Genomic DNA, 18,616 nt, shown 5'->3' with positions numbered 1-18,616 from the left:
CACACTCTCTCTCTCCATCTCACCCCCTCTCTTTCTCTCTCTCTCTATCTCTCTCTCCTCTTTCTCTTTATCTATCTAACTTACACTTTCTCTCTCTCTCTATCAAACTCTCACACTCTCTCCCTCTCTCTCTCTATCTCTCTCTCTCTCCCTCTATCTAACTCTCCCCTCCCCTCCCCCCCCCCCCCTCCGTCTCTCCTCAGCTGCACGACAAGTTTGAGCAGTTGAAGCGCATGCACCAGGAGGAGAAGAGGAAGGTGGAGGAGAGAAGAGGAGGGACCTGGAGGAGGAGATGAACGCCCACAACCGCAGGAAGATGGCCGCCGAGACGCTGTCCCTATCCCAGCCCATGAAGAAGGACAAAGGACAAGAAGAAGTAAGAGCTTTCTTCCTTCCTGTCTTCTCTCTCTCTCTATCCCTCTCTCTCTCTTCCTTTTCCCCCCAGGTTTATCTTTGGTGTTCCTTCCTCCTCCTCCCTCTCGTTTCCCCCCCTTACTCCTTACTCTTTTCACTTTCTTCTCCCCCTGTCTCCCCCTTTCTCCTCTGTCTCTCCCCCTTTCTCCTCTCTCTCTTCCCCCCCCCCCTCCATCTGTGCAGTAGGCAGGAAGAAGGGGGAGGGGTGAGGGGTGTGTGTGTGTGTGTGTGTGTGTGTGTGTGTGTGTGTGTCTCTCTCTCTCTCTCTCTCTGTGTGTGTGTGTGTGTGTGTGTGTGTGTGTGTGTGTGTGTGTGTGTGTGTGGACCTGACCTGACCAGAGAGGAAGCTGCTGAGTGTGTAAAGAGCTTATCAGTGATGACTCAGTCCTGCCTGCTGTCCAGCCCTGACCCCTCCCAGGCCCCAACCAGGCCGAACCAGGCTAAACCAGGCTGAACCAGGCCGAACCAGGCCTCTACCATACCAGGGAGGGAGGGCTGGGGAGGCTGGGGGGGGGTAGAAATCGGAGGACGGGGGACGAGGCCTCATTGTCACGCACGAAACTCTCAAACTCTCAACGGAATGAGAAACGCTATCAAATGTGCCCGTGTGTGCGTACGCCGTAAGCGCATTACAATGAGCCTGTGCGTCCTCCGATTTCTACCTCCACCAGCCTCCCCCCCCCCCTCCCTCCATTCATTCCCCTAGTGAGCAGAGTGTGTCTGGTAGGTGTCTGGTAGGGCTGCCAGGCAGAGCCTCTGACGGTTATCCAGAGAGACAGGCCGTGTGTGAGGCCTAGCGTCTCCCCAGACTCTGTTCTGCCAGAGCAGACACCATCTTGTGGATGACGTGTGCATCGGGGGGGTCGCAGTGACAAGTAGTAGAAAGTTGTTCATCCATTTTGTGGTTAAGTCTGTCAGATTTCATCGAGTTTAGAGTTAGTGTTTTGCTTTTTTTTTTCTCTCTCTCTCTCTCTCTCTCTAACTTTCTTTCTTCCTCTGTCTCTCTCTCTCTCCCTCTATCTCTCTCCCTCTGTCTCTCTCCATCTCACTCTGTCTCTCTCTCTCTCTCTCTCTCTCTCTCTCTCTCTCCCTCCCTCTCCCTCTCTCTCTCTCTCTCTCTCTCTCTCTCTCTCTCTCTCTCTCTCTCCCTCCCTCTCTCTCTATCTATCTCTCACGTTTTTTTTCAATTCAGACAAAGAAAGATCAGAGCGACAGTTGTCGCTGATGAAGTGTGCCATGCCATTTCCTGTCACATCTCGGCAATTTAGAGATGGGCATTTAGGCCGTTCACATGGGATTGTTTTTTTTGGTTGTTTTTTAAACGGAGTGAAAGGGCTCCCTCTTCTGGCGGCTTCAAGAATCACAGTCCCGTTTTATTAATTCATTGGAGTTAATTCAGCATGAACGTAAAGACACGTTCTCTGAGGTTAAACCCACACCTTTCTCACTGGTCTTTCTTTTCCTGATGTCTCTTTCTCTTCCTGGTGTCCTGGTGTTTGTTTCCTGGTGTTTCTATACAAGACAAACATTCCTCTAGTTTCTACTGTTTTCAGAGAGATACTTTCACCTTCGATATTATTCTTCCCGCCTTTTTTCATGAAAGAATATGAACGTGTCTTGTCATAACGTGTCCATGAAACAGATCTTTTTGGTGACTTATTGTTGTTATTTACTCCACAATTGTGTTTTGTGTTCTTTCTCTCATCCTGTTTTTTATATTTTTGTCATTGTTTGTTTGTCTGTCTGTCTGTCGTTGTTTTTTTTTTTATCTTTCAGTTAATTTATGGGCGCCCCCCAAGCTGACCATGGATTTGTCTTCCATCACCATAGCAACATCGACATCGTTTGTTTTCATGACATTCCTTCTTGACATGTGCACATGGACCAAAAGACACTGAAGACACAGAGAGAGAGAGAAAGAGAGAGAGAGAGAGAGCGACTTCCTGACAGTGGCCATTACCTACCCTAGGATGTTACATGTTATGATTTGGGAACATTTTTTGTTGTATACGTTTTTGTTTAATGTCATTTTCTTTTTCATTTTTTTTCTAGTTTGAGACTTACTTACTTTACTGATCTGTTGCTTTACCAATAACAGAGAGGAGAGAAACACAAAATCATGGACACTCTTCTACCACAACATCTTGGGTACTATCATGTTATATAATAACCTGCCTTTGGACAGGGAGTTCATCTCTGTCGTCAGACAACATTGTAACGTTATGTAACGATCAACATTTCATGTTAGAGTAGCTGTAGATCAGTCATCATCTTCTTCGCCAACCGTTCTCTAGGCCAAGTGCCAAGGTCTGACCTCCGAACTCTGAGCCAAACGTGTCCAGGCCTTAGATCAGCCATAAGCAATAACAAACAGTCATGTAACAAGTACCTGTGTATAGAGATATTTTTGCAAATGCGTATACGGAGGTACCATCCAGAAACACCAGCCCTAAAAGTCTTAAAGTTATGCAATATTCTGGTGCTGTTGTTTTTTTCTTTTCTTTTTTTGTAATCCAGAACTTGTATGTGAATATTCTCAGAGCTTACTGTATTTGGCTTTATTAAGACGCCGATATGCAACGTGTATTCGTGTATTAAGTATGCTACGATAAAGCACATGATGCTGTGTGTGGATGACGTGTGTGTATGACGTGTACGTGCGTTTGTGTGTGCGTGTGTGTGCGTGCGTGTGTGTTCTTGTGTGTGTGTTCGTGTGTGTTGGTACATGCATTTGTGCATGCCTTCATGTGTGTGTTTGTGTGCGTGTTCGTTCGTGCGTGTGTGTATGCGTGTGTGTGTTCGTGCGTGCGTTCGTGCGTGCATTCGTGTGTGCGTGCGTTCGTTCGTGCGTGCGTTCGTTCGTGCGTGCGTTCGTGTGTGTGTTCGTGTGTGTGTGTGTGTGCGTGTGCGTGTGTGTGTGTGTATGTGTGTGTGTGTGTATGTGTGTATGTGTATGTGCGCGTGTGTGTGTGTGTGAGCGGTGTGTCATCAGTTTACATGGCCCATATAAAAGGCAGACCCTAACAGAGGCCTCGTCCCCCAGTAGAACCGTGTTCATGGCGCCAGACGAGAAGAGAGCAGATGTATTTACTTTCTTTGAGAATAAATGCTAACCATCGCCTTGGAGCTGTCCTAGCATGCTTTGATTTATGTCACTGTTAAATAGGAAGGATTTGGCAGACACACTCACACACGCTCACTCACACACTCACTCACACACTCACTCACACACACTCACACACACACCTGGCAGGAAGGAGCTCCGTGGGAGAGAGAAGAGAGAGAGAGGGGGGGGGTGGAAGAGAGAGAGAGAGAGAGAGAGAGAGAGAGAGAAGGAGAAGAGGGAGAGAGAGAGAGAGAGGGTTAGGGAGGGTGGAAGAGAGAGAAGGGGTTGGGGTGGAGAGAGAGAGGGAGGGGGGGTGGAAGAGGGAAGAGAGAGAGAAGTGGTTGGGGTGGGGAGAGAGAGAGAGAGAGAGAGAGAGAGAGGGGCGGGGGGTGGAAGAGAGAGAGAAGTGGTTGGGGGGGTAGAGGAAAGGGGATAGATGGAGGGAGATGTTATTTTCTCACAGAGACAGTGACGGTGGTTAGTCAGTAAACAGAAGCTCTCTGCTCCACACTTCCTCTACCGCAGCAGCCCTGGGCAGCGTGACGGAGGCTCTGCTGGGCCAAACACACAACCTAGAGACAGGAAGGTCCTCTCTGCTGTCTGCTGACACCAGCTGAGAGAGAGAGAGAGAGAGAGAGCTGAGAGAGAGAGAGAGAGTGTCAGAGGGAGAGAGAGAGAGAGTCAGCTGTCGCTGGGGCAGGCTGCACTGAGTACAGACAAGGACACACACACACTAACACAGATACTCTTAAAAACACACACTATGCAGCCCAACCGGGCCGAGCTGTACTGGGGTCACAGTTTCCTGAGAGTCTCGTAGCCTAAAAGCAGTGCTTCCATTCCTCCGACGACAACAAATTCCACCGACCTAGGTCGTGTGGTCATTAAACTATTCATTCATTCATTCAACACAATATTTTCATAAGGTGTGTCTTGTTATGTTTTGAGGTGTGTTTTTTTCTGTGCGTCATTTGCATTTCCACCATTTAGCAGAGGCTTATTTTATCCAAAGCGACTTACAACTAGACCAGTCTCCCTGGAGTAATTTAGGACTAGGGAACACTAGTGGTGGTGGTGTTCTCAGGTGGGATTTGAGCTCATGACCTTCTTAATCACCAGTCTAGCTCACTATCCACAAGGCCACCACTACCCCCCCCCCCCCCCTTCAACTGTTATATGGTATTTTTTTTGCTCTAGGCACAGAGGTCAGCCATTGTCAGCACCCCTGGAACAATTAGGGGTTAACTGCCTTGCTCAAGGGCACATGCAGCTCAGCTCCCTCCCGAGGCAGGGGGATCGAACCAGCAACCTTTCTACCGATTGCTAGCCGGCCTCTCTAACCTCTAGTCTACCACCACCGCCTCCTATGTGGCAATGAGCTGTGAAATCGTAACGATTGTAAAACATCAATGTCACAGTCTTTGGTCATGTTCTCACATTAAAGTCCGAATCAGGACCCGGAGCAAGTGGATGAGTTTGCAACACAGCCCTTTATGTAAACAAAGTAACATACTCAATCGAAGCAACAGACGTGGTAGTTGATTGGTCAGAAAAATTGAAAATTGCCCGTTCGTCCCGCCCTTATCCAGATCAACACGCATGCGCTGTTGTTTTCCTATGGACAGCCTCGATGCGTCGTTTCTAACTGGAGTGAAACCACCATTTTCAAGCGGAGCATGCGTCGGTTGTTTGCTCCGGGAGCGACTTCGAATGCGCGTACTCACAGCTCCAAACGACGAAAGAAAAACGTCTGAGGAAGCAGAGTGCATTCTGGGACGACCCTGCGGTGCGTCAAGCCTGACGGACAGTAACAGGTGACCTGTGGTGACCTCTGGTGACCTCTGGAGGCAGCTCGGGGAAGTGAAACACGCAGATACAAGTGAGCTGACGTCACACAAACACACACACACACACACTTATCCTATCTCAAACACACACACACTTATCCTAAACACACACACACACACACACACTCCCCATCAAATTCAAAGTACTCCTCCTCACATACAAAGCCCTCCATAGCCTGCCCCCCGCTGCCCTTACCTGACTGACCTCCTTCTCCCCCATCGCCCTACCCGTACCCTCTGATCCTCATCCACTGTTCCCCTCCCTGTCCCACCCTCGAAACCCAAAGGCTTGGGAGACCGTGCCTTCTCACGATCTGCACCCCGCCTCTGGAACTCTCTCCCTCAGCCACTCAGAGACTCACCCTCACTCTCCACTTTTAAATCCCACCTCAAAACCTACCTGTTCTCCCCCTGGACATGCATACAACCTCCCCTACCCCTAACCATCTCCCCTAACCCTGCCACCCCCCTCCCCCCCCTGGACATGCATACAACCTCCCCTACCCCTAACCATCTCCCCTAACCCTGCCACCCCCCTCCCCCCCCTGGACATGCATACAACCTCCCCTACCCCTAACCATCTCCCCTAACCCTGCCACCCCCCTCCCCCCCCTGGACATGCATACAACCTCCCCTACCCCTAGCCATCTCCCCTAACCCTGCCACCCCCCTCCCCCCCCCCGGACATTGCTGTGTTAATTGTTCCCTAACTCTGTGTTCTATGTGCTCATGTTATCTGTTGCTTGTTGTTTGTTGTGTTTTCAGTTTCCCCGTCAGCATCTTTGAGCCCCGGAAAAGCTCTAAATAAATAAATACAATTAATTATTATTATTATTATTATTATATGTGACAGGCAGGGGTTCAAACCGGATACCTCTGCTATAACAAGAGTGAGATTCCAAATCACCACAGCTACATCCACTCCCAAACTGTTCTCCACAACGTTTCCATTGTGTTTTGAACATTTCGACATACATTCTGTCGTGTTGCACAACGGTGTATTGGCTCCAGAGTTGCAGACATCTGCATCACGTGTCTATTCTTCGACTCCGTCGGTTATTATCTTAACTTCCCCCGTTTTTCATTAGAAAGAGGCTTTTGGAATAAGCTATCCTCTGGAGGAAATATCTCCATTTCATCTGTGGGGCTTTATATTGGCTGGGCTCCACCATCACACAGCTACTCACTCCTTAACCAGATACATACAGGATCCTTTCGTCAAACTGGAATAGAAACATTTAGAGAATAATTCGTTTTCAGTACAGCTTGGCAGGGAAGGAGCTCTGTGTTCACTCACTGACATATCCCAGCAACAGAGATAAGACAGACAGACAGACACAACATTTAACAGTGTTACACCAGGGGGAGAGGCTGGTGGAGGTAGAAATCAGAGGACGCACTGCAAAAAGTAAATCTAAGTAAGATGAGATATCTTAAATCAAGGCAGAATTTGTTTCGTTCTTTGTCCGAATGCACTAGTTGAATGAATGGAATGAATGGTCTTTATTGTCATTGATATAGTACAGGTACCAAACAACGAAATTTGGGAGGGGGGGGCTCCCCTGGTGCTAGAAAAAAAAAAACTAAAAACAAGGGAAAAGAGCTGGTTTACATAAATAAAGGCTATGTACACTATCCACTATACTATACTATACAAATAAAACACTGTGCTGTACTCTATGCTATGCTATACATATCCTAATATTTCCTATCTCTGAACCTTATGTACCCTAGGGTTGTCATATTGCACATAGTGTTATTGCACATTCATTTAAAGTGTCGCAGTTTGCAGGTTTGAAATGTTCACATTTGTGTTTCAGTATTACACTTGATTTCAATCTAGTAGCTGCCATCACATTGTCTAGATTGTCCAGGGCCTAGAACCTAGGTCTTTGCTGTGTTCAGGGCCTGGATGGCCCTGGGGTAGAAGCTGAGCTTCAGTCTGTTTGTCCTTGCGAACATGGTCCTGAACCGCCTGTTCGAGGGCAGCCGAGCAAAGTGTTCGTACCCAGGGTGGGATGGGTCTCTGGAGTAGTTGTAAGATACCTTACTTGTTTGAAGAAAAACTTGGTGAACTTGATGACTTAATGACATTTTCCTGTTCTGTTGGCAGATAATTCTGTTTATTTTAAGTAATTTCCCCCATTTTATTGCTTTCCCCCCCCTTGTTCCTGAGAGATGATTGAGGAATGGTATCAAACACACGTTCCAACATGGTTGAGGTGAGACCGACACTATGTACACTCACCGAATGCTTTATCAGGAACACCTGTAGTGTACACCGTCTCCTGTTCTGCCACGTCCCAAAGGTGTCGGGGAATGTTCTCTTGGCACACTTTGGGCAAAACCACAACCAGTGTTGCTAGCACCATGCCCTACCAACTGAGCTATGCAGGACTACACAGGGGCTGGGTGCATAAAGATAGACCCAGACTTACTTAGATCTCACTTTAATAAAGATAGACCCAGTCTTAGACTTAGATCTGACTTTAATAAAGATAGACCCAGTCTTAGACTTAGATCTCACTTTAATAAAGATAGACCCAGTCTTAGACTTAGATCTGACTTTAATAAAGATAGACCCAGTCTTAGATTTAGATCTCACTTTAATAAAGATAGACCCAGTCTTAGACCTAGATCTCACTTTAATAAAGATAGACCCAGTCTTAGATCTCACTTTAATAGAGATAGACCCAGTCTTAGATCTCACTTTAATAAAGATAGACCCAGTCTTAGACTTAGATCTCACTTTAATAAAGATAGACCCAGTCTTAGATCTCACTTTAAGTCAGTCTTGCTATAGACTATAAGATGTTCCTGTTGCATAAAGCTCGCCTATGAGTGACTAAGGTAAGACTGACTTAGAACCAGTGAAGTAGTTTACCGCGCTGGAGTTACAGTGTTAGCTAGCTACTAGGCCTGACTCGTTCCCATAGCAACACTGCTCTTAAATCAAGCTTAGCCAGGGGGGAAGTGGGGGAGTGGCTAACTTTCTAACCTCAAAATAAGTCAGTCTTATTTTTTATGCAACAAGCAGTCTTAATTAGACTGGTCTAACCTGAGAATATAAGGCTAGTCTAAGGCTTAGACCAGTCTTAATCTATCTTTATGCAACCGGTCCCAGGTTGTGATTTACAGTCATGGATGGATAGATGGATGTAGATCAGTGGAGGAGGGGGAGTGTCTATTCGAGGGGGTCTCACGTGGAGGACCCTCGCAAACACATTTGATACCATCCCTCATTAGAGTCGACGCATTATAATGAGCCCCGTCCTCCGATTCTACCTCCACCAGCCTCCACTGATGTAGATGGCTTCTCTATGAAGGGAAGAATCATGATGGTAACTCTCTGACTTTCACAGATTAATAAAGAGAAATGGGTCAGAAGGCAGATTTGAAGATCTGAGGTTTCTCAGTCATAGCTTTATTCTGGGGACAACTTAAAACAGTAACATAGCTGCCTGTATCTGAAACATACAAAATAAAAAAATCTTTACAAGTAAATGTATCACTTTGGAAGATGGTCGTAGCATCCAGTAGCTACTGTTATGTTCGAACGACGGAAGATGATTCAACTTTGACATGAAAAACATGAATTTCACAGTTGACAAGAGTCACATTACTCTATCAATCTCAAACATACTCAAGGATGCGTGTGATATGTAACAGTTACATTGCAGTATTTCAGTAAAAGTGGCAAGCATAGTAGGCACATGTTATTATGAACAACGACAACAAAAGACGTTAATTACAAAGTAGAGGTAACAAATTAAAAATTACAAATATGAGTCTTGAAAAAATATAATATTAAAATTATATTGCATACAAAAAAGCCTCATCTAAATATCAAAGTGCAGGAATACGTCAGAGGAAGAGGAGGGGACAGTATCACCAAGATCCTTACAAACCGTTTCTTGGTTCATCGCTCTCCACAAAAAAACACAAACATAAAAAAAAACATCCCCCACACTCAACAAACACTCGGACTGTTTCCGTCAGTCAGTCAGTCAGACAGACAGACAGACGGGACATTAGCTTAGAGGAGGGGGTAGAGAGGTGGGCAAGGGGAGGCACTTTTCGGGCGCGGGGGGTGCAGGGTTGGACCTCCGTCGCCCCCGGCAACCTCCGGTGGTGGGGGCGGGGGTGGGGCCAGCGTCTCGTTGTACAAGCGCCGGAAACCGTCGTAGAACTCGTCTGCGTCTCCTCCTCCTCCTCCTCCCTGGTCCTCCCCCCTCCCCCTGCCCCCTCTCCTCCCCTCCCCGGTGTGTCTAAGGCGGGACGCGGGGCTCCAGGAGGAGGCCCGGGTGTCCTGGAGCTTGGTCATGCTGGCGCTGTCGAAGATGTAGACGGCGTTGGCGGGTAGGGAGAACTCCAGGCTGGTCAGGTACTCGTCCACCATCTCCTTGCAGTGGATGAACTCAGCGCTCTGGATCTGGGGGAGGAGAAAGGAGAGGGGGGGGGAGAAAGGAGGGCGGGAGGAGAGAAAGGAGGGGGGAGGGAGGAGAGAAAGGAGGGGGGGAGAGAAAGGAGGGGGAGGAGGAGAAAGGAGGGGGGGGAGAAAGGAGGGCGGGAGGAGAGAAAGGAGGGGGGGAGGAGAGAAAGGAGGGGGGAGGGAGGAGAGAAAGGAGGAGGATTGAAATAGAAAAAGGAAAAACATCATGTGACTTGATATTTCTGTGGTACACATCGTCTGTGAAATGTGGAAAAACAACTTCGGAGGAGATCTGTAGTCGCTTGTTTTGCGGTTTCCTTGTTTTTACAGCAGTAAAAAAAATTACTGAGAGGAAGGTAAACAGATGCGATATTTGCTGCAATATTTGCGATCTGTTCACTTCACCTACGAACATACAGATCCCTCTGTGTCTCGACACGAGAAGGAGAGAGGCGTTACTGTACAGAGAAGGAACACTGACCTGACCTTTCGGGATTCAGTTTCCCTTTCTGTCCATAGTTCATTAACACGATAGACGCCGACAGGGCGTCAAATATTGACTATTATACAGAGCAAACACTAGACTCATTACAGGGCCGGCCCTAGAACTTTTGTGGCTATGAGCAAGATTTCTATTGTGCCGTGCCCCCCCCCCCCCCCCCCCCCCTCCCTAACCCCATGGTTTGTTGACGGCGGCGGTGGTGGTGGTAGCGAAGTCTTGGATTGACAGATGTTTCGTTTTGTGGTGGGGGAGAGGGAGGGCCTAGACTGGTGTTTCGTCTACGGGGGTTAGCAGAGTTTTTGATTGACAGGCGGTAGCTTGCGCTAAATCGACAGCAAAGGTGTGCCCCCCCCCCCCCCTCTAACGGTTGTGGCCCTAAGCGACCGCACAGACTGTTAGTGCCAGCGGCGGCCCGCCCTGGTTCATTAACATGTAGAATGCCAACAGGGTCTAATATTGACTATGCAGCAGGTAAACACTAGAGAGCCTGGAGAACCACACCCAGGCCGGGGAAAACATCACCCGAGGGTTGGTTGTGGCTGTTCCTAGACGACAACAACACTGCCACACATTACACAGTGTGTCAAGGGAGGCAGGCGGAGGTAGGAATCGGAGGACGGGCCTCATTGTAATGCATGGAACCAACCTCCCCCTGGTGTTCTACCTCCCCCAGCCTCCCACTGGTGTTCTACCTCCCCCAGCCTCCCCTGGTGTTCTACCTCCCCCAGCCTCCCACTGGTGTTCTACCTCCCCCAGCCTCCCCTGGTGTTCTACCTCCCCCAGCCTCCCCTGGTGTTCTACCTCCCCTAGGGGGGGGTGTATAGTGGGGGTGAAGAGGTGTCTCACCTGTACGGGGGGGGGGGGGGGGGGGATGTATAGTGGGGGATGAGGAGGTGATTTGAGGTGTCTCACTTGAGCTTTCTTCACTGGGTAAACGAAGTAACATTGCACATGTTACTTCGTTTACATAAAGGGCTGTGAGAACGCAAATCTGAGAAATAATTTATGCAACAATGTTGCAAACTCATCCACTTGCTCCGGGTCCTGATTCAGACTTTCATGTGAGAGCATGACCTATGAGCAAGAGGGCTGCAAGGGAGTTTTCCTGGATGCACAGTGTGCAGGTTTTTGACCCTTGCCTGCTTGCGTGTTCTGTCATCATGTAAGTAAGTAAAATGTATTTGTTCAGCACCTTTCCCAGACCACGGGTCACAAAGTGCTTTAAATATAGAGAACATAATAAAGAAGAAACATTATAAAACATAATAAAAGAGTGAAAGTCATAGCAGGTTAAAATAGTCAAACAAGTGAAAGTAAAAACACGTAACAGACAACAGGTGTACAACAATATCAACAGGACACAGAGAGACAGGCCCTTGAGGCTATCCAAAAGCCTGTCTATCTATACAAGACAGTCTTTAGCTGTTTTTTAAAAGCCTTGACCGAGCCAGCTGATCTAAGATCCAAGGGCAGAGCATTCCAAAGCCTGGGAGCCATGGTTTGGAATGCTCTATAACCCTTGGTCTTCAATCTGGCACGGGGGACAACCAACAAACCCTGGTCAGAGGAAGAGGTGTTCTGAGGTGTCTCACCTGTGCTTTCTTCAGCAGGTCTGTGAAGACGGAGAACCAGTCGGGGGTCAGCCTCTCCAGCTCCAAGGTGATGATGGCCAAGGCCAGCGTGGAGCCCTTGAACTGCGACAGCTGGTGGCACGCCATGCAGTGCTGCACCTGCCTGGTCCACAACGCCGCATGGAGCAAGGGCCTCTTCTGAGCCGCGTGGGGGGGTCGGGGGTGGGCCAGGGCGGCCAGGGGGGCGCCCCCCACGGTCGGGAGGTGGGGGTGGCCCGAGATCAGCAGGGCGTGGAACTGCAAAGTCATCGGATCATAACAAACATACAGAGCATCGGAATCACCGTCAATCATCACTTCATTCATAACGTTGTCTTTACCAGAACCACCCACCCCCCGCGCGCTCCGCCACCCAAACCATCCGCTTTCATGTGTCTCGCCCTTTAGCCAATAAGCCATGGTGTCTAAGAAATGTGAAGAAAAAAAGAGAAGAGGTTGAAGAACTAGAGGACAAAGGAGGTTGACGAAAGTTGAACTCCTTGAAATCCGCAAGTCAATCATATCCGTGTGTTTAGGTCGGTGGAAAAAGTACGTGACGATATTGTTGTAGATTTTAATCCATTGCTGTTTTGAAATGATGGAGATTATATATATATATCTAACTATACTTTATTTACATAAACTAAAGTACATAAGAAAAACTAACGTACATTTTCAGTTTTCAGGGGAATGTAATCGTGGGATACGTAGAGTTGGAAAAGTATTTAATCGTAAAAACAAAAGTATTACGGAGACATTTATTTTTATTTTATTAGGATTTTTTTATGTGTTACGTTTCTTTTTGGAAGTGTACGAAACTTTTATTTTTTTGTAAAATAGAGTCGTGACCATGTTGTGACCTTGGACGACATGGGACAGTTGTAATGGATTACCCGGTGATGAATCTACACACAGTCAGTTGGTCAGGTCACCAATCAGATGTGTAGCAGATGTGACCAATCTGTTTAAAACACCCACTTCTCTCTCAAATAATCCAGCACAATCTTACGCTATTATCATTCGACTGCACTGGTTGGTCGAATAAACCTGGTTTAGAACTGGTCTGACACCGGTTCTGTTAAAGAGGGTGTCGAGCCCACGTGAGCCCACGGTGCAGGTTTGCCAAAGTAATCAAAAGAAAGACAGCCTGGACACATTAACACGCAGTCGCCCCACCGTAGATGAGAAGAACCGTATGTCTGGTTGTGCAATTCTGTGTTTGATGCCTCTTTGACGGAGGCCACAAGTTTGTGTGGTGTGTATCAACAAGTATCAGATCTTTTCAAGATGTGTGTACAATATGTGTGCCATAAACCGAATGAAAACAGCATGGATGTTCTAAAAATGACAGTTAACTTTTTAGCTTTCGGAGAAACTGCTACACAACCACAGCATGGGTAATATTCCAATACTTCTCTAACTGGTATGCTTTCTGTTTTTTTTTAGATAGTATCTGGGATTGAGCGCAGCCAAATCAATTATTGAATCAATATGTATCACATCTCTCTCTAAATGCTTCTCCTGATTGACTGTGCAAGGCTAGCTATTAGCCAACGGACTGGAACTGTTGGTTGGCATGACGACAACAACAGTCAGTTGGCTCATAGCAGCGACAGTGTGTTGGGTGACCAGGAGATCTCTCCCTATGGTAGCAGCCAGGGTTCAAACATTCCACTTTTGAAACAAAACACTGCTCTCTAGGCACTAGTCAGACGTGTGCCTTGGCCTGAAAATGCGTTGCACTTAATTTCCTGCTGTTTGGGAGACAGATGAGCCAATGAGACGGCCATCTTGTTTAGATGACAGGTAGCCGACGAGGCGGCCATCTTGTTTAGATGACAGGTAGCCGACGAGGCGGCCATCTTGTTTAGATGACAGGTAGCCGACGAGGCGGCCATCTTGTTTAGTTGACAGATAGCCAACGAGGCGGCCATCTTGTTTAGATGACAGACAGCCAACGAGGCGGCCATTTTGTTTAGGTGACAGATAGCCGGCGAGGCGGCCATCTTGTTTAGGTGACATTGGTGTCAGGGGGTGTGGACAGGGTAATACAGGGGGGCACTAGCCACAAGCCAAATCAACGCACAATTTCTAGGACCAATAATAATAATAATAATAAAAATACTCCACCCAGTGAGGGAGAAAAAAAACAACAACAAGTTTGTTAAACCACAGCCATCTTGGAGACAAAGACAAAGATATTATATTGTTACGTCCCCATTTCCCCTTGTGCTTTTTGTACTGTACTGCTGTTTTAGCCTGAGTGAGAATGAGAATGCGCCTGTGACTGGTCTAGTCTGCTCCGGGACTTACGATGTTAATGAAGTCGACGGGTGTGGCGGTGTAGAGGTCCCACTGCAGCTTGTCCAACATGATCCGCTCCATGCGAAGAATCTCCGCCGCCGAGAAGCTGCACCCGCTCTGCACAACCAAGTCCTTGACAGACCCGATCACCTGTTAATAAACAGACGCAGAAGCCAAGGGAGCCAATAAACGTATTGTATTAAAACCTGACGGCGTTGTCGTGTCATGTATGTTGTGTTCAATCCTCTATGAAGCCTCGTACGCTTCAGGAGAAACGGTATGTGTTGTGCTTTATCCTCTATGAAGCCTCATACGCTTCAGGAGAAACGTGTTGTATGTGTTGTGTTTTATCGATTACAAAGCCTTATAAAAAGGCCTAACCACTTTGTAAGAGCTGTTAGACATTTTTCAGGGTTAAAACTTGTAAGGGATCAAATGAAATGTCCCACCTCGTCCTCCTCGTTGACTTTGGCGGCGAGGATCACCGAGGTGAGGGCGATGCACTTCAGGTATTTGGGCTGAGCCTGCGACAGAAGAGAGAGAAGCACCTTGTTGAAGCGCCTTGTCTCCTAGACAGGTGTACAAAATGAGTGGTCCTCCACCAAACCCACCCCTAACTCGCCCAACCCACCCCTACCTCCACCCAACCCACCCCTACCTGCACCCAAGCCAACTCTACCTCCACCCAACCGACCCCTACCAAACCTCCACTACCTCCGCCCAACCGACCCCTTCCTCCGCCCAAACCATCCCCACCTCCACCCAAGCCAACTCTACCTCCACCCAACCGACCCCTACCAAACCTCCACTACCTCCGCCCAACCAACCCCTTCCTCCGCCCAAACCACCTCTACCTCCGCCCAACCCACCCCTACCTCCACCCAAACCACCACTACCTCCACCCAAACCACCACTACCTCCACCCAATAGTGCCAAGAACTGAGGTGGTGAGGATCAGAGGCACTCTACCTTCACGGTGGCCAGCAGTCTGTTCAGAACACACACTCCGAGAGCGAACGTTTCCGGGCAGAACTGGAAGAGCCGACACATGTCCCCCAGCCACAGGATCACGTCATGGTGCTGGTACGGAGAGATGTCGGTGCCCTGCACGGAGGAGGAGGAGAGGAGAGGAGGAGGAGGAGGAGAGGAGAGGAGAGGAGAGGAGGAGGAGGAGGAGGAGGAGGAGAGGAGAGGAGGAGGAGGAGGAGGAGGAGAGGAGAGGAGGTGGAGAGGAGAGGAACAAGACATACTGGGTGAGTTTTTTTTTGTAGTCTCTCTATGAGTAGAGGGCTGCAAGGGGAGTTGTCCTGGATGCACAGTGTGCAGGTTTTTGACCCTTGCCTGCTTGCGTGTTCTGTCATCATGTGAGTGAGTAAGTAAGTAAGAAAGTAAAAGTAAGTAAGTAAAATGTGTGTGTACAGCACTTCTCCCAGACCACGAGTCACAAAGTGCTTTAAATATAGAGAACATAATAAAGAAGAAACATAATAAAACATAATAAAAGAGCGAAAGTCATAGCAGGTTAAAACAAGTGAAAGTAAGAAAGGTGTACAACAATATCAGCTGTTTTTTAAAAGCCTCGACCGAGCCAGCTGATCTAAGATCCCAGGGCAGAGCATTCCAGAGCCTGGGAGCCACGGTTTGGAATGCTCCATCACCCGTGGTCTTCGATCTGGCACGGGGGACAACCAACAAACCCTGGTCAGAGGACCTGAGAGACCGACTGGGGCTGTAAGGACGCAGTAGGTCACAGATGTGGGCAGGTGCCTGACCATGGAGGGCTCTGTAGGTGATGACCAGAACCTTGAAATTAATTCTATATTTGATGGGGAGCCACTGTGAAGCGCATTGAATCACTGAATCATTTAGTGAGAAATGCGCTACACAAATAAAACTTAATTTGATTTGATTTCCCCGAAAGCTTTGTAGCAAAAGCAGTACATTCTTTCTGAAACTGTAGGACCACTACTCTCCTAGACCAGCAACGTTCTTAATTTAACAACATTTTGTTCTTTCACGAACAGAGCATCGGTGTGCAAACATTTTTTATTTTTTACAACTGTTACTCTCTATAGCAGTGGTTTTCAACTCTCTCCTCGGGGACCACCAGCCGTTCCACATATTTGATCTGCTCCACCACCAGCACACCTGATTCAACTAATCAAGTGCAAAACAATTATGGTTTATACTTGATTAGTTGAATCAGGTGTGCTGGTGGTGGAACAGATCAAATATGTGGAACGGCTGATGGTCCCAGAGGAGAGGTTTGAGAACCACCATCCTAGACCAGCAACGTTCTTCATTCAACACATTTTGTTATTGTACAGAACATCGGTGTGCAAACATAGATTTTTATTTTATTTATAACAACTGTTACTCTCTCTGGGCTTTGTGGGGTTATCAAGAGAAATTAAGTACTGTTTAAAAAACAAAGCATTCTGGAAACTGACCCCCCCAGGTGTGAGTCAACACAACACAAGAGAACAGGTGAGAGATGAGCCTAGGTGATTGGGAATCACGCCTCATGTAATGAGGTAGCCCTGCTGCCACTCTCTCTCTGACCGTGAGCATGCCCTGTTGGGTCTAACACTTGGGTCTCCGTGGATAGAGAACATCAAACAACATATATATATATATATATATATATATATATATATATATATATATATATATATATATATATATATATATATACACATAGGCTTACCACAATCCGGCCGTTTTTGAAGACCGGGACCTTCCACAGGCGCTCCTCCCGGCCCAGCGCGTCTCCCAGCAGGCCCACCAGCCTCTGCGTCTCGGCCGGTCCGGGGCTCCTCATCTCCCCCGTGGGCTCGGCCAGGCTGGCCCGGGGTCTGGGACACCTGGGACCCAGAGATGCACACCGTGTCAAGGCCATGACCACAACTGACAAACATGATCGTGACGAAACTATTTGAAATGTTTCCCATGTTATGACCAACATTTTTTTGTGTGGGGGTGGGTGTGGTTTATTGTAATGTTGGAGATGATTGTTTTGTAACACCGTTATCGTGCTGTTACATAATTAGCGCTTTTTTATTGCAGTTATATTTCAATCATAAACCCTTGCTTCGGTGCTTGAATTGACACTTGCATAAATCAACCGTTGTAGGGTGAATGATTTATTTACTGCATGGTCCAGTGGGCCTTTTAAATGGATCAAAGTTACCCTCAATTTCACTTAACTGTGGCTGGCGGACTTTTTAATTCAATCGCCGAAAGGTATGCGTTTCATTAAGGTATGCGTTTCATTAAGGTATGTGTTTCATAAAACACTCCATTCATGGGACCAAGCGAGCAGGAAATAAGCGATTCATTTGGGTAAACAACAACGCCATTTTCCAAATGCATGTTTCCAACAGTCTCCTGCAGTCAAATGTGAAAAGCACTTTACTATTCTGCGATGCTTGATCGGGATTGTGCGCAAAATAGAACCACACACACACACACACACACACACACACACACACACACACACACACACACACACACACCCTCCCTGGGCGGGATAATGCCCTGCAGCTGCAGCTGTTAATGTATCTGAATGTATCTGAATGTATCTCTTTCGTCTTTAGATCTTACCTCTCTCGTTGGGGAATGCAGGAGGAGAATCCTTCGATGCAGATGCAGAGCGCATTTATAATTCTGCTTTTCTAATCGTCCATGTTGACCCAAACCCTGTATTCAAACACTGCAGATGGGATGTGTTCAATGTGTTCAATGGAAGAATGGAGAAGATCTGGTTGCAATCTATCCAAAGGACGTAGATGCATTATTAAATCTAATGCAACCGAACTATTAATGCGCAAAAATAAGGATTAAACGAGTAAAAAAGCAGGTATAAACCAAGAGCAAAGAGTAGAAAAGCAGAGTCGCAGCAGAGGAACAGAGCAGGCAGTGTTTTGAACGCGCGTGACTCCGCCTACCGGATCGTCATTTCACGGAGAAAAGAAAAAATCGGTGTTAGTGGGTCAGACATACGGGACATACGGGACCCGTGGTACAAAATGGTCGAGCCTCCAACGAAAATGGCCATGAAAAATGTTAACGTTATTACTAATAAAACCCACTAAATATATCTTTATATTGATTTATTAATTCTGTCAGTCTTAAAAATCGGACATTTCATTGTAATTTCCTATATTGTTCTGCATTGCAATGCTATAATATTATCATCAATACAATAAAAGACACGTTTTGCTTTTAAATCTCACAATAATGTCATAAGTAAAACATCAGTTGATGATATTGTTAGCTTTGGACCGGCTCGACCCCTTTAATCTCATCAAATAAGAGTCACTGTATGCTGTGTTTGTTCAGTCTACTCCTGTTACTGTATATAATCATGCTGTTCATCTGCCCTGCACTGGATGAATTGAG

The 18,616-nt window shown here is 47.2% G+C and overlaps 1 protein-coding gene across 1 annotated transcript; it reads right to left on the bottom strand.

The window, feature by feature from the left end:
- Positions 1-9,647: 9,647 nt before the first annotated feature.
- ccni2 (cyclin I family, member 2) lies at positions 9,648-17,036 on the bottom strand (the record flags this gene model as incomplete). Its single annotated transcript, XM_080551262.1, has 6 exons — positions 9,648-9,799; positions 11,894-12,169; positions 14,225-14,365; positions 14,665-14,739; positions 15,185-15,319; positions 16,923-17,036. Coding segments are annotated over 6 exons (893 nt in total), but the record flags the coding sequence as incomplete, so codon positions are not given.
- Between the last annotated feature and the right edge of the window lie 1,580 nt (positions 17,037-18,616).

Source organism: Nansenia antarctica (genome assembly GCF_963989245.1).
Source record: "Nansenia antarctica genome assembly, contig: SCAFFOLD_360, whole genome shotgun sequence".
In the NCBI taxonomy this organism is placed as follows: domain Eukaryota; kingdom Metazoa; phylum Chordata; class Actinopteri; order Argentiniformes; family Microstomatidae; genus Nansenia; species Nansenia antarctica.
Note: the sequence above shows the minus strand (reverse complement) of the source record. Positions and strands in the feature narration are given on the sequence as shown.